This window comes from Carettochelys insculpta, chromosome 2 (assembly GCF_033958435.1).
Source record: "Carettochelys insculpta isolate YL-2023 chromosome 2, ASM3395843v1, whole genome shotgun sequence".
Lineage (NCBI taxonomy): Eukaryota > Metazoa > Chordata > Testudines > Carettochelyidae > Carettochelys > Carettochelys insculpta.
The window spans coordinates 3024511-3042864 of NC_134138.1; the positions used below are offsets into that span (position 1 = coordinate 3024511).

The 18354-nt window shown below is 67.2% G+C and overlaps 2 protein-coding genes across 9 annotated transcripts in view; one reads left to right on the forward strand and one right to left on the reverse strand.

The window, feature by feature from the left end:
• The first annotated feature begins 97 nt into the window (after positions 1-97).
• Positions 98-9135, forward strand: ADCK5 (aarF domain containing kinase 5). Of its 5 annotated transcripts, none has more exons than XM_074986461.1 (15): positions 98-160; positions 2408-2508; positions 4072-4221; positions 4391-4466; positions 4915-5115; positions 5486-5626; positions 6195-6308; positions 6563-6694; positions 7123-7206; positions 7596-7677; positions 7754-7832; positions 7932-8023; positions 8148-8400; positions 8670-8786; positions 8870-9135. In XM_074986461.1, the coding sequence occupies exons 1-15, from the start codon at positions 143-145 to the stop codon at positions 8973-8975; spliced, it is 1746 nt and encodes a 581-aa protein (XP_074842562.1). In that variant the 5' UTR covers positions 98-142; the 3' UTR covers positions 8976-9135. The 5 variants fall into 5 exon arrangements, with proteins under 5 accessions (XP_074842562.1, XP_074842561.1, XP_074842564.1 ...); XM_074986460.1 differs by lacking the exon at positions 98-160 and adding an exon at positions 1330-1488; XM_074986463.1 differs by lacking the exon at positions 98-160 and adding an exon at positions 1526-1767.
• Positions 9136-9364: 229 nt separating this feature from the next.
• Positions 9365-18354, reverse strand: part of CPSF1 (cleavage and polyadenylation specific factor 1) — a 32620-nt gene continuing 23630 nt past the window's right edge. For all 4 annotated transcript variants that reach the window (XM_074986458.1, XM_074986456.1, XM_074986455.1 and 1 more), the window contains 14 exons: positions 17788-17931; positions 17126-17278; positions 15621-15737; positions 15194-15284; positions 14929-15013; positions 14533-14674; positions 13997-14149; positions 13226-13402; positions 13056-13122; positions 12608-12655; positions 11455-11610; positions 10702-10831; positions 9943-10081; positions 9365-9546 (listed from right to left, as the gene is read on the reverse strand). In XM_074986458.1, the coding sequence (XP_074842559.1) occupies positions 9499-9546; positions 9943-10081; positions 10702-10831; positions 11455-11610; positions 12608-12655; positions 13056-13122; positions 13226-13402; positions 13997-14149; positions 14533-14674; positions 14929-15013; positions 15194-15284; positions 15621-15737; positions 17126-17278; positions 17788-17931 (1650 nt within the window). In that variant the 3' untranslated portion in view covers positions 9365-9498. The remainder of the gene's footprint in view (positions 9547-9942; positions 10082-10701; positions 10832-11454; positions 11611-12607; positions 12656-13055; positions 13123-13225; positions 13403-13996; positions 14150-14532; positions 14675-14928; positions 15014-15193; positions 15285-15620; positions 15738-17125; positions 17279-17787; positions 17932-18354) is intronic.

Sequence of the window (18354 nt, forward strand, 5' to 3'; positions counted from 1 at the left end):
AAGGCAGGCGAGCCAATCGGCGCGCGCGCGCGGGCGCGAGGGGCGGGGCCTGGGGCGAGTGGGCGGGCCAATCGGCTCATGGGAGGAGGGGCGCGGCACGGGGTTAGCGGTCAGTAGTGGCGGCCGGGGGCAGCGGTGGATCATGGAGCTGCGGCGGACGGTGAGGAGACCCGCGGGCCTCTCCCTTGGCAGGGTCTTGTAACGTAGCGTTACGGTACCTTCCCCCGTGCTTCCCGGGGGCCGGTTACCGGGTGCGTTACGGTACCTTCCCCCGTGCTTCCCGGGGGCCGGTTACCGTGTACATTACGGTACCTTCCCCCGTGCTTCCCGGGGGCCGGTTACCGGGCGCGTTACGGTACCTTCCCCCGTGCTTCCCGGGGGCCGGTTACCGTGTAAATTACGGTACCTTCCCCCGTGCTTCCCGGGGGCCGGTTACCGGGCGCGTTACGGTACCTTCCCCCGTGCTTCCCGGGGGCCGGTTACCGGGCGCGTTACGGTACGTTCCCCCGTGCTTCCCGGGGGCCGGTTACCGGGCACATTACGGTACGTTCCCCCGTGCTTCCCGGGGGCCGGTTACCGGGTGCCTTATAGTAATCCCCTCCCTGCCTCCAGAGGGCTGGCTCCTGGGTTCATCACGGGTCGGCCCCCCACCCCGGGCTCCGGGACTGTGTGCCTTAGGGCACTGTCCCTTCCCCAGCGCTTGGCATTCTGTGCACGGCACCAGACCCCCTTCCCCCACGCACGGGCGGCTCCTGAGCACTGGTGGGAGTGTGCATGGTTGTGTAGGTGCACACGCATGCACACGCACGCACACGCGCACACACACGCGCACACGCGCGTGCTCTCCGTGAGCCCTGGTGCTGGAGGGGCCAGGGGCACCCATGGGCCGAGAGCCTCAACCTTTGTGCTGCCGGTTTCCCCCTGCCCTGCCCTGCCCCATCCTGGCTCGCCAGCCCCTGAGCAGTGCGGGGCCCAGCTGGCTGCCAGTGGCCGAGTCTGTCCCTGCGAGCCGGCTGCCGTACCCTACAACCACTGGCCTTGGCAGGGCTAGCCTGGGGCAGGCAGCTGCTGTGGACAGCTAGGCATAGGCTGGGCTCCCCATGCCTGGTGTGCCCCAGATTGCGTGGCACCAGGGCCCCTTGCCGGGCTGGGAGAGGAGCCCTGTGCCCAGCACAGGGGAGCCAACCTCTGCCAGGGCACCAGGTCCGCCACCCGGTCCTGCACTGGAACACCGCCCCGAGGCGGCTGAGGAACCGCTCAAGGCCAGCCGGGGTGGCGGCGGGGGGGGGGCTGTGCTGCGGGGGAGGGGGCTGCGGTGGCTGGAGCCTTGAACCTCTGCTGCCAGGAGCGGGTGGGAGGCCCTTTATGTTTCCTGTTCCCTCCTTCCCTCAAGGCCGAGTTGCTCCAGCCTGCTGCACGCGCTGGTCTCCTGGACGGGCGCTGGGAGTGCCCCGTGGGGCTGTGCACAGCCTGGCAGGAGCGCTGCAGGTGCCAGGTCCACGGGGCGCACGGGGAGGGTGCGAGGCGGGAGCCGGGGCGGGTGTCATTGGCAGTGCCTTGGGACAGTGTCCCCAAGCAGCCGCCAGAGCCCAGCCCGTGCTGATTTCTGGCCTGGGAGTGGGAATCCTTCCCCAGCCCTGTGGTTGCAATGCAGCAGCACCCCCACTTCCCTCTGCCTGCCTGCTCCCTGGGGGATCCCTCTGCTTTTCCCAAGCAGCTGCGAAAGTGGGCCTCCTCCGTCAGACTCCTGGCTTCTGCTGCGCGGTGGTAAGAGTGAAAATGGGGCTGGGGGCACAGGGGTAAGATGTGCCCCCAAAAGACAGAAACCTGGCTGCCGAATTGGCTCTGTACAACTGGGGACAGCTCATCACCCTACATCCATGCTCTGCCACTGGTCATGTGCCTGGGTCCCTCTCGCGTCCCCCCTCCAGCAAAATGCAGTTCACTCCTGGGGGGAGGCAGCGACTCTGGCCCCCGCGGTGGTGGTCTGCTGCGGGGGGGCGTAGAACAGCAGTGGAGGCTGCAGGAGGTGGTGGCTCCGGTTCTCCGCTCTGGGAGGCGTCCCACGGGTGGCTGTGCTCTGCCTGAGCCATGACCAGCAGCGTGGTGGGCATCTGTGGGAGGGGGCCAGCCCTGCCTGGCGCTTGGCAGGACACACCCGGTGGGGTTGGCAACGTTACGGGTGCACCTGGGTGTGATGGGAGGCTGCCCCCTGGGCTCTGCTCCAGCCAAGCTCTGCCTGGTGCCCAGCACAGCCAGTTGTGGTGCTCACGTTGCTCTGCTGCTGGGAACGGTGGGGCGAAGTGGCCTGGGTCCCGGCGGCCTGGGGAGGGCCGTGAGCCACGTGTGGGGTGGCCGATCCTCGCCTGCACTCGGGGGTTCCGCTCATCTCTGCCGTGGCCCCCAGGTGCAGCTCTGCCGCTTTCACTCCCGCCTGCTGCAGCGGAGGTGCCCGGGGCAGCTGCTTGCCCTGCACTGCAGACACAGGAGCAGCCCTCCGATGCAGCGGTAAGCCTTTTGCCAGGGTGCTGGGGCGGGGGCTGGCCCCTCGTTACCCTTCTGGGCAGTTGGAAATGCCCCTCCCTCCCCACAATGCCGTGCCAAGCTGAGCCAGGGCCTGTCTGCAGCTGCCAGCCAGGCCGGGGGCGAAATAAGGGGGTTGGTGACCCTTGTGCTGGATGAGGGGCCACGTGAAGATGGCTCAGTCAGAGCAAAGTGCAGAGAACGGGGCAGCCCGTCCCCGAAACTGCTGGGTTCTTCTAACAATGGCTTGGCTGAGCTGGCAACAAACCCGCTTCCCCAACCCCTGCGACTGCCCCCACTCCCCGAGCCACCCAGGCCAGGCGCCTGTCCCCGCCACACCCAGCAGGAGTAGCCCATCTTCCTCCTTGCACGTAAAGTCCTGTTGTTCCCGAGGGACTGGACGTGGCCCCACCAGCCCAGGGTTTACCGAACACACAGAGCCTGGTGGTTCCGAGCTGGGTCTGCGCCCAGAGCAGGGCAGCGACGTGAGCAGCTGGTTACGTCCATGGAGCGGTTGGCGGTGGTTCTCCCTCCGCCAAGGCTGGTGCGGGGAATCCAGGCTGGCCCCGCAGGCCTGTCTCACGGCTCAGGCTTAAGCAGCTGTGAGCTGCGCTGGGGATCTCTGCCCGGCTGCGCCAGCCTCTGCAGGAGAGCCCTGGTTCCAGGTGCAATCCCCCGCCGAGCAGCTCCCGCTGTACTAGACTTCCAGGGGACTACAGCCAGTGGCATTCTCCGAGCCAGTCCCCCCGGGGTGAAGGTCGCCGCCGGAGCGCTGGGCTGCCCCCACGCCCGATGGGAGCCCTGCGGCCCGGGGCGGGGTTTGCCAGCCTGCTTGTGTCCCTGAGCGCTGGGCTGGTTAGCAGGAGTGGCCCAGTTCCCAGGCCTGGGCTTTTCTACAGCTGCTTATGGGCAGAATGGGAGTCAGTTTGTCTGGCTCTGTGTCACAGGGGTCAGGCACTGCCCAGGCCTGGCAGCCTCCCCACTGCCTCTGTGCTGGCTGGGCCCCCAGCCCTGGCCTGCGTGGGAGGGGTGGGGTCGCTGTGGTGGGGCAGGGAGCCCTTGGGGGAAGAGCAGGCATGGGGAGTGTGGAGGCCAGGGGGCAGGGCGGAGGTTGTGGTGGCCAGGGGAGGGGAAAGGTGGGCGGGGAGGGGGGTGTGGTGGCCGGGGGAGGGGCGGGGCAGTCGGGGAGGGGGGTGTGGTGGCCGGGGGAGGGGCGGGGCAGGCGGGGTGGGGTGCGTGGTGGCCGGGGGAGGGGCGGGGCAGGGCGGGGCAGGGGGGCTGGGGTGCGTGGCGGCTGGGGGAGGGGCGGGGCGGGGCAGGGCAGGGGGGCTGGGGTGCGTGGCGGCTGGGGGAGGGGCAGGGCGGGGCAGGGCAGGGGGGGTGGGGTGCATGGTGGCCAGGGGGAGACATGAGTGGGAGAGAATGGAGTTCACCTCGGGGCGCGGTGGGCAGGGAACTGGGCCATGGCAGCAGGAGATGAAAGTCCTGGTGAGGGCAACAGGGTGGCCATGGGGGGGCGTCTCTCACCACTGTCCCTGTGTCCCCCAGCTGGGGCTGGCGCAGGGGGCTGCTGAAGAAGGTGCTGCTGGCTGTGGGGCTGGGGCTGCCCCTGGCTGCCAGCACGCGTTATGGGCTGGCTGACGCCCGGGAGCAGAGGAAGATGCGGCTGCTGCTGGAAGGCATTGGGCGCTTTGGCAGGTGGGTATCAGCTGTACCCCCCGGCCGCAGGGCATGGCCCAGCAGGTCCAGGCCTCAGGAGAGGCGCGAGCTCCCTGGCCCCATTGCAGTGGGAGTCAGGACTCCTGGGTTCTCTCTTGGCCTCAGGCTCTGTGTGCCCCTGCTGAGCTGTCCCGCACTGTCCCTGCAGGTCCCTGCACCTGGGCCTGCAGATCTCGCTGGATTACTGGTGGACGGCCCATGTGGTGCTGCGGGGCATGGAGGAGGTATGTTCCCCGCCACGGGGGGACCCCCCACATGCCTCTGGGTGTGACCCAGTGCCAGTTCCCCCACCCGGAGCCTGGCAGGGCACAGTGGTGGGCACGGGTCAGGATGCTGGGGGTGCCTAGGAGGACTGGGTGGTTGTTTAGAGGGGGAAGTCCCTTTCCTGCTGCTGCTGTGGTGTCCTGGGCAAGCCTGTCTCCTAGTGCAGCACCCCAAGCTGGCGGCCTAGTCCCTCCCTCCCCTGTAGCAGCTCCGTCGCACCCAGCTGGATGTGCCCAGGCACCGGTGTCCCCGCCGTCCATGCCTTCATTAGCCGCAGCCAGATACCAGTGCCCTGTGCCGATCCCACCCAGGCGCCCGCACCCCTGACAGCCCCGGCCAGACGCCCGTGCCCTGGGCTGGCTATGCCTTGCAGTGCTAACGGCCGCTCCCTGCTGCGGCTGCTGTCAGAACAGCCAGGAGTACCAGGAGGTGATGTCAGCCTGTCACCAGCGGGCAGCTGACTGCCTGGTGCTGGGTGCCATCCGCAACGGCGGCCTCTACATCAAGCTGGGCCAGGGCCTGTGCGCCTTCAACCACCTGCTGCCGCCCGAGTACATCAACACCCTGCGCGTGCTGGAGGACCAGGCTCTCAAGAGGGGCTATGGGGAGGTGAGTGCTGGCTCCAGGGCAGAGCCACAGCCCCCCCAGGACGAAGGGCCAGGCTAGCAGCCCTGCCAACTGGAGCCCCTTGGCCCTGGCTTGGCCCAGCTGCACAGGGGGGCTGGGCAGGGCTCTCCATTCTGTACTGCCTGCTGTAGGGTGGTGCTGAGCCAGCCCAGCGCCCTCTGTGCTGTGCAATGTGGGTCCTGGCTGCTCCTGCAGGCTGTGGGAGGGGATACCTGCTCTACAGCTGGAAGCTGCAGATTGGTCTCCATGGCCCTGGGCCTGCTCGGACCCAGAGCCACCCCCAGTTGCACTGGGCATGAGGAATCTGGAGAGCAGCTCCCCAAGGGCCGGCTTGCCCCATCTCCCACCGCAGGTGGATGAGCTGTTCCTAGAGGATTTCAAAGCTACGGCCGCTGCGCTCTTCCGGGAGTTCGACTATGAGCCGGTGGCTGCGGCCAGCCTGGCCCAGGTGCACAAGGCCCGGCTCCAGGACGGCACCCCGGTGGCTGTGAAGGTGCGTGAGCTGCCAGGAGGGGTCTGGCTCCATGCAGGGCCCTTGTCTCCCCTGGGGTCCCAGTCAGCACTGCTGGGCCAGGCTCATGGAGCTGGCAGTAGACCCCCTGCAGCCCAACAGTACTGGCCCTAGCCTGGGCTGACACCCTCCCTGCTGCTGGGTGGGAGCCGGGGCAGGCGGCTCAGGATGATGGAGGGGGGCCTGTGGGGCACAGGACAGGGCAGGATGCCAGGTGACTCCCAGGCCTTGCCAGCATGGGGAACCTGCAGCAGCTGCCCTTCTTCCCCCCAGGGCTGGGATCAGGAGGGAGGGGGGGGGAGCTCTGTCCCGGCAGGTGTGCAGAGCACCCAGGGCAGAACAGCCCTGGTCCAGCTGCTCAGCCGGGGGCCAGGCGCTGTGGGGCTGCAGTCTGAGCTGCTGCCAGCACTGGGGACAGACAAGAGCATGGGGGGCCCGGCCCAGCCCGGCCCTGCCCCAGTGGGGGCTGGTGAATTGCAGGCTGGTGCATGTCAGCCAGGCCCTGGGGCCTGAGGCCAGGTTCCCAGGGCACTGTCTCCGCCCTCCCCAGGTGCAGTACATCGACCTGAGGGACAGGTTTGATGGGGACATCCGCACGCTGGAGCTGCTCCTGCACCTCGTGGAGTTCATGCACCCCAGCTTTGGCTTCAGCTGGGTCCTGAAGGTACCGGCATTGCCGCGGGACCCGACCCTTCCCTGCCTGGGCTGCAGCAGCCAATGCTGGCCCTGCTCGGGGCAGGTGCTCCAGGCCCCCTTCACCTGATTGCCAGCCAGTTCCATGGCACAGGAGCCGCTAGCGCCCACCAGGGGCCCTGCCTCCTGCAGGAGGGTGGGAATGGGGCAGTCAGTGCTGCAGGCCTGGGAATGCCCCAGCTGGCCCAGCACTGCCGGCGCCTGCCCACCGCCCCCGCCCCCCAGGACCTGAAGGGGACGCTGGCCCAGGAGCTGGACTTTGAGAACGAGGGCCGGAACGCGGAGCGCTGTGCTCGGGACCTGCGCCGCTTCCCCTACGTCGTCGTCCCCAAGGTCCACTGGGACAAGTGCAGCAAGGTGGGTGTGGGCCGGCCAGGCCCCAGCTGACGTTTCCACCCACCCCTGGGGGGGGGCCCTGGCTGCCACAGCACCCACCAGGCCCTGGGGGGGCTGACATCACCTGCCTGGGCTGTGGTCCGGGGGGGGGAGGGGGGGTGATAGCCACATCTCCAGGTGTCTGGGGGCAGGATGCCCAGCTGCAGCTTGGGCTAGGGCAGCGACACAGGCACCTCTTCTCCTGGGCCCGGGTGGGTTTAGCCCAGCTGAAGTCACCCCCCACTTCATGGAGACCAGCTCCTTCTCCTGAGGGGTGGCAGATCCTCGCCCTGGTCAGGAAGGGACCGGCCTGGGCCCTGGGGCGGGGGGAAAGGGGGGCCGACCCCAGCTCTCTGCAGGCTGCTCCTGGGACAGCAGGGCCCTGACCCCACCATGGCCGCTCCTGGCAGAGAGTCCTGACGGCCGAGTACTACGAAGGCTGCAAAATCAACAACGTGGAAGGCATCCGGGCGCAAGGCCTGTCTCTCAAGGATGTGAGTCACTGGCCTCGGGCGAGGGGGCGGCTCAGCAAACGGCCCAGGTAGCAGGAGCCAGACGCTTCCTGGGCTGGGCCCTGCTCCCCAGGAGATGGGGAGAAGGGGGCAGGGAGCCGCACGGCTGCCATGTATATCTCCCCTGCAGGCGGGCGTCGCGGCAGCCCCGCTGCCCCCAGCAGTAGTAGTGCAAATGGCTGTCTCCTGGCACGTGCCGGGGGCCCTTCCCTGTTCCACGGAGCCCTAGCGCTACTGGGCTGAGCCCCTCCCTGCCCCCAGGCCGCCTCCGTGGGAGCTGCGCCTTTGGCAGCTAGCCCAGGCCTGGCCCGGCTGCTGCTGTGGGGTGAACAGCGGCCTTGGGCACGCAGCAGCTCTTCCATCCCTTGCAGACTGCAGAGAAGCTGATCCAGGTGTTTGCCGAGCAGATCTTCTACACGGGCTTCATCCACGCGGACCCGCACCCTGGGAACGGTACGGGGGTGGGGGAGGAGGGGGGCTTGCTGGGCTGGGCGGGGTAGGCCGGGCCGTGACCCGCTCTCTCTTGCAGTGCTGGTGCGGAGGGGCCCCGACGGGAAGGCCCAGCTGGTGCTGCTGGACCATGGGCTCTACGAGTTCCTCAGTGAGAGGTAGGGAATGGGGGTGGGGGGCAGCACGCCAGCCCTCCTGCCTGCAGGCTGCGTGGCCCCCCCCTCCCCCAGCACCACGAGGTCCCTCTCCCCTGGCAGGGACCGGATGGCCCTTTGCAAGCTGTGGCGAGCGATCATTGTGCGGGACGACGCAGCCATGAGGGCCTGCTCGGCCCAGCTGGGCGTGCAGGGTGAGTCGTGGGGGAGCTGGGGTACAGCTCTGTCCTCCCTGCGGGGTGCAGAGCCTGAGCCCGTGACGCTCCCAGAGCTGCCAGCCCCGGCTCCCCGCTGACCGCCCGGCCTGTCCTCGCCCAGACTACTTCCTCTTCTGCGAGATCCTGATGCAGAGGCCGCTGCCCCGGGGGCAGCTGCGCCTGGCCAACATGCTGACGCGGGAGGAGACGCTCTACATGCAGACCATGGCCCAGCAGCACTTCGACCGCATCATGCAGGTGCTCAAGGACCTGCCCCGGCCCATGCTGCTGGTCTTCCGCAACATCAACACCGTGCGCAGCATCAACATTGCACTGGGCACCCCCGCCGACCGCTACTTCCTCATGGCCAAGAGGTGAGAGCGGCGGCCGGGGCCCACGTGGCCCCCAGCCCCTCGGTACGGCCCGAGAAGGCTGTGGGGGGGGGGAGCCTGGCCTGTGTCTCTCCCCCCAGCCCCTCAGTATGGCCAGAACAGGCTGCAGCTGAGCCCCACATTGCAGAAGCTGGCTGCCCTCCCTCAGCGACCCCTGTGCTAAGGGCACCTGGCCTGGGCTGTGCCCAGTACAGAGGGATCTAGGGGCAGAAGGGAGCCCTAGTCTACCACTGGCTGGTCTGTCCCCGCAGTGCTGTGAAGGGTTGGGGCAGAATCGCTAGCCACAGATCCTCAGGACTCGGCCGCAGCAGCCTCTTCCGTTGGCTCCGGGTGATGTGGGAGAGCCTGAAGTTTGAGGTCACCCTCAGGTAGGGGCGTGGGCTCCAGCGCGTGGGGGGGGGGACTCCTGACTGCCAGCGCCTGCTCCATGTGTCTTCTGCTCCCTCCCCAGGCTGGAGACGTTCTCCATGAGGCTGACGGTCTCTCTCGTCCGCTTCCTGGTCTACGTGGGCTTCCTCCCTGCCAGTGACCAGCTCTACGAGTACCTCCAGGCCTAGGCGAGCCACCTGTGGCGACCAGGACAGGGCTAGGCCTGCTGCCCGGCGGGCCGGGAGCAGCAAGCTGCCCCGGTGAGAGCCTGGCCCTTTGCTTGTGGCTGCATCAGCTCCAGGGCCAGCACAGACTCTGCCTTTATGCTAATAAAACAGCTGCAGGTGACCCAGCAGGTGTCAGTGATGCTAAAAGGGGCAGGTGGGGGAAAGGTGCCAGCTGCTGATACCATGGGGCAGGGGCACCCGCTTCTCCAGACAGGCTGCCGGTGCAGTCCTGGTCTCTTGCCTGCTGCAGCTTGGAGAGCCAGCAGCTCCCCCGAGCCAGCTGGGCCCCTGCCAGGTAAACACACGCTCCCAGCCAGCCCTCGTACCCAGCAAACACTCCACAGCAGGAGTACAGAGTGTCTTTTCTTTACAAACGCCTTCGAGTGCGTACAAAGCCAGGCTGGCCCCTCTGAGCCCAGGCTCCCAGGCATTTACAAAAGCTGCAGCCGGCGCTGGCCCTGCACCCGGGGCCACCCACAGTCCATCAGAAATGAGCTGTGACACGGTCAATCTCCAGCAAGTCCTCCAGGATCTGCAAGGACAGAAGCAGGCAGGTCAGGAGAGGGGCCTGACGATGGTGGGGTGGTGGTGATGGTTTAGTGGGTTTCAGAGATGTGGTTTCGTAATTGGCAGCAACATGCAAATGAAACAATTAACTGGAATTTTAAACCCTGGCCAGTCACCTGGCCCAGGAAGTTCAGAAACAGGCCATGCTAGGGCCTGACGCCCCCTTGAAGGGCTCTGGCCCAGGCTTAGGGCCTGCTGCGAGGTGGGGCAGCTTTCCCCCTTCTCAGTGAAGTGCTGTTCGGGGGAGGCTGAGCCCCAGCACCAGGCCAGGACGAGGAGATGGGGTGGACAAGGCGACACTGGTACAGGAAGTATTCCCAGTAGGGGCAGGTCGAGCTGGGGGCACTGGGGCCCTACTCACAATGTCGGGCGTGGTGCCGATCTTCTTGGCCAGCTCGCTGCGCTCCATGGCGCTCAGGTAGAGGTAGCGGTTCAGCAGCTCCCCGTCCAGGATGTTGCGGACGGCGTTCTGCAGGATCCGGCGCTCCACGTGCAGCATCCTGCGGGAGAGGAGCCGCAGCTACCTGCAGGGAGGCCAGGGAAGCTGGCCAGGGCAGCGGCCCAGGCTGGTGCACCACTGCTGCCCCTCCCGCATTCGCAGGGCGCTTAGGATGGGCTGGACAAGGTGCTGGGTGACAGCCCCAGGTGTCCCGGCAGGGAGCAAGCTAGGGGAGTGGCGTGGCCCGGCCTGGCCGAGGGGCCCACATGGAGCCCCAGCTCTTCTCCCCCAGGGCCCTGCAGCAGAGAAAGGGTTGGTGTCCCGATCCCAATCAGTCCCAGGAGAGGCTGCCCATGGCCCACAAGCTCCACAGCCCACTCTGCGATCCCTCTGCCCTTCCTGGAGAGCTGGGGGCCCCAGGCCGGAGTGCGGCCCCAGCCAGCACCTCTCTGCCCTGTCTTCCTGGCCACTGGCAGAGGCAGCTGAGCCCAGGCCATGCCAAACGACACAGCCCTTCCCCCTGAGGAGGGAACTGGCACCAGCAGCTTGTGCCTGTGCTCCAAGGTCCAACAGGCTAAAAGTCATCGTCCCGAGGGGGCCCACATGCAGCCACCTCTGGGATGGAGAGGCCGTGGGGCCAAGGGCCCTGCAGCAGCTGGCAGGAGGGGAGCCGGGCGTTACCTGAAGGCCCGAGGGTTGAGGCCAGCATGGTGCGGCAGCATGGTGGTGAGTGCGTTCTGCAGCATCAGCAGACGCCGGTACGTCTTCTCCTGCATGGGGAGGAGGAGGCCAATCCCGCCGTCGAGTGTGGCTGGGGAGGGGAACAGCCCCGTCAGGGAAGCCAGGAGGCCCAGCTTGGAGGGGAGGCTCCCTGGCTGGGGCAGCAGCATGCACCAGCCCTGGGCAGAGCAGGGGCTCCTAGCTGCCCCTCCGGCCTCCCCAAGGGAACCCCAGGGAGCTGGTGCAGCAGCCGAGCCCTGGTGACCCCTGCAAGGCGCCACCCTCCGCTGCGGCAGAGGGCAGGATGTGCAGCAAGGCCGCAGCTCCGGTGCCCCCTGCCAGCCTTGTCCTACTCTAGACAGCAGCCCAGGGGAGTCGGCCCTAGCCTCCAGGGGCCCTGCAGCCCGCTCTCTGGCCTGCCCTGTGGCTGCTCCGGGGTCCCAGCTCAGCCCTTCTGCTGCCGGCCTGTCCCTCCGACAACCTTGTCTCCCCCACTTCCCAGCCATCAGCAGGAGCAACTCCCACCCAGCAGCCCTCAGGCTGCTCCCTACTCCCAGGGCACAGTCCCACTGTAAGGAGTGCAGAGGGGCAGGGCAGGCGTGAGGGGAGTCCCTACCTGACTCTCACCCCCACGGCAGCTGCCCCAGCAGAGAGGAGCTGCTCTGCATTTGGCTGAACACCCCCAGCATGTGAAGGGGGTCGGGCCTGGCCTACCGAACCAGGTGATGTGCTTGCTCTCCCAGGCGTTGGACTTCTTGTTGAGGCCGTCGGAGGCCCAGCGGCACGGCGTCCTCCAGAAGGTGTTGACGTGGGCGCCCACGTGGAAGTCGGCCCGGCGCAGCAGCCGCATCCCCCCGAAGCTCTCCTTGGCTGAGAGAAGCAGCGGGAGCTAGTCCAGTGGGCAAGGCAGGCGACAGAGCACGGCACACCGGGTGCAGGTGTCTCCAGGAGCCGCACTCCCAAGAGGCTCTGGCGGCAGGGGTGGGAACTGACCCCCGGGTGCAGGGAGCTGCACGCTCGGCTCTGTCTAGGGGCCCCCCAAAGTAGGGCAGGCGACCAGACACACCACCACAGCCGGACGGGCTGAAGGACGTTGGCCCAGAACCACAAACCGAACGGGACATTTCCAGGGGCCGCCCCGGGGTCTGGCGGGGGAGGTGCTGGTGGGTGGCCCTGGCTAGTCAGGCTGTGGGCTCGTCAGGGTCGAAGGGTACAGACAGAGCTCTGGACTCTTGCCAACAGAAACTGGCCCTGAAAGAGTTGTCTCCTCCCCCACATGGTGGCTTGACCCCTGGCCCCAACACTCCTATGGCCTAGATGAGTCCTAGGGTCACCCTGTCTGTGCTGGAAGGGAAGGAACCCACCCCACAGCAAGTCCCTGGGAGAGCAGGGGCTGCCCCTAGCTGGGTGTGATGGAGTTGTGGGGGCGGGGGGCGATAGTCAGGCTGGATGTGTGTGACAGGCAGAGCAGCTCCTAGTGGCTAAGGATGACCCCTGGGGCTGTATACTAGGCTGGCAGGTAACACCTCTGCCCTGAGCACAGAGCAGGGAGGAGCCGAGCTGAGTTTCAATGGGAGGTGGCAGTTAGGAGCTAGGGGGAAGGGAAACTACACCCCAGAGGGGCACCCCTCAGGCTCCTCTTCCAAGGATGGGTTGGAATGACTGTCTCTGCTGGCTTTACTGACACCTCTGTGCTGAGCTGGGCCTCTGCTGCCTAATAAACTTCCTGTTCTACCCGCTGAGTGAGAGTCACTCCTGCCTGCAGCCGGGGTGCAGAGCTTGGGGACCCCTGAACCCCCTCACACCAGGCATACCCTGCAGGCTGGGGCCCAGCTCTGACGGAGGCAGGGGCGGCAGCAGGCCTTACCTTCAGGCAGATACATATAGACCATGAGGTTGCGATCGCGGTCCGACACTGCCGGGGGAACAGAGAGCGACATGGTTGCTCCAGGCAGCATTTCAGCCCTTCCAGGAACACTTCCCAAGAGCCCCTGCCCCTGCAGTCACACTGCCCCCACCCCAGCCCTGGCAGTCACCCCACAACTGCCACTGGTCATACTCCCCGCAGCCCGTCCTGGCGGTCACGCTCCCCCACCCTGGGTCCAAACCTGGATCCAGGCCATAGCTGCTGGCTCTGCCCTCACATCCCCTTTACCCCAGTTCCCGGCACAGTCCCAGCACTGAGCAGCGGGGCCCAAGCAGTACCAGCCCCACCAGCTGGCCCAGCCTGGACTGGGGCCTCCCTCCCTCATTGGCCTCCCTGAGCTCAGGTGGCTCTGGCTGAGCCCTATGCGAGGGGTGGAGAAGGCGCATACCCAGGAAGCCCAGCTGGCCCGTGTCCACCATGAAGTCCACACTGTACACCTCCAAGGGCTTGGCATCCTGCGGCAGGAGAAGCAGGGTCAGGGGGGAACTCGGGCCGGGCTGTGCCCTGCTCCCGGACTGGGCCACCCCCTCCTGCCCTCCCAGCTCCCGCCGCCCGCACCCGGCTGACGAGCGAGAGCGTCTTGCTCTCCTCCTGGTAGCGCAGCAGCGAGATGCTCTTCATGACGTCGGCGGCCAGGATGAAGTTCTTGACGCTGATCATCTGGTGGATGTAGAGCTGCGTGTCGATGAAGGCCATACCCGTCAGCTCGTTGTCCTTCAGGCTCCACAGGAAGATCTGCAGCAGGGCAAGGGTGGGGCTCACAGCCACGGACAGGCAACGCGATGGGGGGGGGGACTGCCAGCCCCAAGGCGGGGCCCCACTGGAACCAGGACCCCAAAATACCTCAGGCCCCACCCTTGTCCCTGGGCTGGATCACTCGCCAGGTCCTACACCCCATAACCCAACCACACAACTCCCCCCAGGGCTGGAGCGGAGCCAGTGCTTCCCAGAGGAGGCAGACCGGTTCTCCATAACCCCATCCCCAGGGCCAGCCATTCCCCCCCGCGACCGATCAGAGTCGCTTCTGTCCAGAGGGTTCACGTTCTGCACCCTGCTCCCGGCAGCGGCTGTCCCGTCGTGTCTCAGGCTGGCCCAGGTCCCCACCCAGGGCGCTTGTCTCCTCCAGCTGGCCTCGGGGGGCCAAGGTGCCTGCCTTGAAGTGAAGACGCAGGCTGCTGGGGCAGCCACAGGAACGGGGGGGCTCCGAGGGCTCATTTGTGGCCCCCAGACCCCTCTGGACTGGGCTCCTCATACCCAGTGCCTGGGGAGGCTGCTGGCAGCCCCTGGTGGCCCAGCTGGGGAATGGGCTGGGCTGGCTGCTGGCCTCACCTTCTGGCCAATGGCTGACACCAGGTAGCCATGGCAGTGGCAGAGCGCCGTCACCGGGCCCTTCTGCTCCTTCTCGTACAGCACCTTGAACTTGTTCTTGGTGAGCGGCTGCCCTGGCTCTGGCACCACCTCGATGATGTCCATGATGAGGATCTGCAGAGCCGGGGGGGGGGGGGGGGGGCTGTGAGCAAGGGGCAGCTCCCTCCCTGCTCCCCGACAGCTCAGCCCCGGCTGGGGGAAAAGAGGCAACCCCCCGACCAGGAACACGCAGGCAATGGCCCTGTGGCAGACAAGCCGTGGAGAGCACAGGGTCCATAAGGAGGAAGGCTCCATGGAGTCAGCCCTGGAAGCAACCCCTGCCCCCGCGCAGCCCAGCCACCCCACACGGTGACCTGGCCAAAGTCGGGGTGCAGGAGAGGGGAACACCAGGCCAGGAGCGGCACAGGCCAGCCCCCATGGAGCCACTGGGGCAGCCAGGAAGCGCCAGTCCGGCCCCCTGAGACGCCGCCGCAGGAAGCCAGCCCAGCTGCACTCACCCGGCCACGGCAGGTCACCTCCTCGCCTTGCATGAGGCAGGTGCCAGTGGCGATGTAACCCTTCAGCCCCGACACCGTCTCCTCGCTCTTCAGAGACACCGTCTTCATGCAGGTCACGTGCTCCCACTCCTCCAGCTCTATCCTGGGCAGGCGGGCGGGAGAGGCGGGCTGGGGTCAGGGCCCAACAGTGCCAGGCTTCTCCTCCCAACCACAGCCACGTCCTGCCCTGAACCCTCTCCCCGCTGCTGTGGAGGGCGGGGGGAAGCCAGCACCTGCTGCTTGGCTTCTGCGGCACACGGAGGGGCTCTTGCCCGTGCAGCATGCCCAGGGCCAGCCTCCTTCCCCCGCTTCCCGGTGACAAAGCCCCAGACACCTGCCCCACTCACGGGCCATTACCGGGTGTTGGGGATGGTCTCCCAGCTCACTGGCGAGATCAGCTGGATGGAGAAGGCTTCCTGCTGCGGGTGGATGTAGCGCTCATCTGGGAAGAGACCAACCCACCTCAGCTCCCTGCTGAGGGCGAGGAGTGGGCACCACAGCCTCCCTGCCCCATGGGGCAGACCCTCAGTGCCCCAGGCAGCCAGCCCTGCAGGAACTGCTGCCAGCGTTGTGCACCCAGCGCCAGGGCGTGCCCCACGCGGGCAGGGCAGGGCCTGCTCACCACGCTCGATGCTCTCAAACTCCTTCTCCTCTCCCGTCATGCGGGGGATGCGGGTGCAGGGGTTGACGACGCTGGTGGCCACGGCGTAGACCTGCCGGAGACGTGCTGGTGTTAACAGGCTCCCGGGCGTGGCGCACAGACCAGGGTGCCCCTCCCATCGCCTCCCTGACCACTGCCAGCTGCGCAGAGCAGAATCTGGAGAGACCAGCTGCTTCCCTCTGCCCCCATCTGGCGTGGTGCAGGCTGCCAGCCTGGGGCACCTGGCAGAGCTGGACAGGAGGGGCAGGCGGGTTGGCAGCACTCCCGAAGGCCAGGATGGGGGGAGCAGCGTGGGGGGCCTGGCCTGGCCCGGCCTGGCCAAACTACCAGGGGATGCTGTGCCCCAGAGGGACCCTCAGAGCACCGCCACGGCCAACAGCCCCTGTACCTTGGACTCCACGTGGTAGGCCACGTAGTGTGTGGTACAGCGCAGCGGGATCTTCCTGACGGGCCACGAGGCGTCGTAGGACAGGTACGCGGGCAGCACGCTGATCCGCAGCTCTCCCTGCAAGCAGAGCCGCCGTCAGCCCCACCCTCCGCTGCCCCAGGAAGAGCTGCTGGCCGGTAGGACGTGCCCAGATTGAGCAGGACATGCTGGGACCAAAAGGCCCTCGTGCCCCACTTCCAAGGGGCTACAGCTACCCGCCCCTGCCCGCCACAGCCCACTTCCAAGGGGCTACAGCTACCCGCCCCTGCCCGCCACAGCCCACTTCCAAGGGGCTACAGCTACCCGCCCCTGCCCGCCACAGCCCACTTCCAAGGGGCTACAGCTACCCGCCCCTGCCCGCCACAGCCCACTTCCAAGGGGCTACGGCTACCCGCCCCTGCCCGCCACAGCCCACTTCCAAGGGGCTACGGCTACCCGCCCCTGCCCGCCACACCCCACTTCCAAGGGGCTACGGCTACCCGCCCCTGCCCGCCACAGCCCACTTCCAAGGGGCTACGGCTACCCGCCCCTGCCCGCCACAGCCCACTTCCAAGGGGCTACGGCTACCCGCCCCTGCCCACCACACCCCACTTCCAAGGGGCTACAGCTACCCGCCCCTGCCCACCACACCCCACTTCCAAGGGGCTACAGCTACCCGCCCCTGCCCGCCCCAGCCCACACACCCCACTTCCAAGGGGCTACAGCTACCCGCCCCTGCCCGCCACAGCCCACACCCCCCACTTCCAAGGGGCTACAGCTACCCGCCCCAGCCCACACACCCCACTTCCAAGGGGCTACAGCTACCCGCCCCTGCCCGCCACAGCCCACACACCCCACTTCCAAGGGGCTACAGCTACCCGCCCCTGCCCACCACAGCCCACACACCCCACTTCCAAGGGGCTACAGCTACCCGCCCCTGCCCGCCACAGCCCACGCACCCCACTTCCAAGGGGCTACAGCTACCCGCCCCTGCCCGCCACAGCCCACGCACCCCACTTCCAAGGGGCTACAGCTACCCGCCCCTGCCCACCACAGCCCACACACCCCACTTCCAAGGGGCTACGGCTACCTGCACCTGCCCACCACACCCCACTTCCAAGGGGCTACAGCTACCCGCCCCTGCCCGCCACAGCCCACTTCCAAGGGGCTACAGCTACCCGCCCCTGCCCGCCACAGCCCACGCACCCCACTTCCAAGGGGCTATGGCTACCTGCCCCTGCCCACCACACCCCACTTCCAAGGGGCTATGGCTACCTGCCCCTGCCCACCACACCCCACTTCCAAGGGGCTATGGCTACCTGCCCCTGCCCACCACACCCCACTTCCAAGGGGCTATGGCTACCTGCCCTTGCCCGCACATCCCTCTTCCAAGGGGCTACAGCTACCCGCCCCTGCCCGCCACAGCCCACACACCCCACTTCCAAGGGGCTACGGCTACCCGCCCCTGCCCGCCACAGCCCACACACCTGCCGGTTGAAATAGAGAAAGCCCTTGGGGCAGTTGATGTTGTGGAAGGGAGCAAAGGACTCAATTGAGCCATCGATTGTCATGGGGTGCAGGCGAAGGGCCCCCCGGGCCGTCACCAGCAGCCAGTGGGGGGAGGGCCCACAGATGAACACCTGGGAGCAGAGACAGCGCTAGTCAGAACAGGGAGCCAGAGCCTGCAGACAGGGCCCCACCTCCCGCTCTCCCCTGCAATGCAGGGCTGACCCACCACCCCCTAAGCCCTGCCCAGAGGCTCCCCTCCCAGTGCCAGCCCAGCCAGCCCCCGCTTGTCTTCTAGGCTCTCTCAGGATGGGAGCCTGCGACAGGTCAGGACACCCTGCACTGCCGCCTCCCAAGTGACGGTGGCCAGGGCCACAGTGAACTCCAGGGCAGCACAGCCACAAACAGGCAGTGGCCAACCCCCACCAGCACCCAGAAGGGTCTCTCTGACCCAGGGAGCTACTCCACCGCCGAGCTGGAATCCCCCTCAGACTCCTCCTGGACACACACACTCCCAGCTCCCAGGTAGCAGCAGTCAAATTGGGGGCCAATCTCAACAAGGAGGGACTGCACCAGAGGAACGTCTGCTGCCCTGCCAGCCCCTGGGACAAGCCTGCCCAGCCCCCGGCACAGCGTGGCTCACCCCTGAGTAGCCATAGATGTCCTCGAAGAAGCGGAAGCGTGCCACCCGCCCCCGCGCACCCCCCAGTTCCTCGCCCGTCATGCTCTCCGATTTCTTCTTGGACGGCTTCAGCTTCTTCTCCCGGAAGTTGATATTGTGAGGCACCTGGCAGGGAGAGGAGAGGGTCACAAATGAGGCCTTGGATGACCAAGGGCCTCCCGGCGACAACGGGACTGGAGCCCTGCAGGGAGCAAGGACCCAGGTGGGCCATCCTCACCTTTCCATGCCCACAGGATCTCACCTGCAGGGGGCACTGCAGAACACACCTCCACTTCTCCCAGGTCCCACCCAGCACTGGCCCCCCAGGGAAGCAGCTGGGGCCGCCCAAACCACAGCCTGTCAGCCACCTTCCGCCCCCCAGGACACAAACCCTTCAGCCCAGACCAGTGCCCAGGAAGGACTGAGCTACTTGTGAGTTTTACCTCCCAGTGGGTCAAGATGGTGCCCGGCCTATGGAAGAGACCGTACGGGGTCACGGCAGGGCTCTGAATCCTCCAGCCACCCTTGGAAGGGGTTTGTCTATCTTGA

Excerpts from the sequence above, each read along its gene's own strand:
- ADCK5 (XM_074986459.1), top strand. The coding sequence starts at position 2,198 with ATGGGAGGCTGCCCCCTGGGCTCTGCTCCAGCCAAGCTCTGCCTGGTG. Across the intron at positions 6,695-7,122 it reads ACTGGGACAAGTGCAGCAAG|AGAGTCCTGACGGCCGAGTA; the intron begins GTGGGTGTGGGC and ends CGCTCCTGGCAG. Across the intron at positions 8,401-8,669 it reads TACTTCCTCATGGCCAAGAG|TGCTGTGAAGGGTTGGGGCA; the intron begins GTGAGAGCGGCG and ends CTGTCCCCGCAG.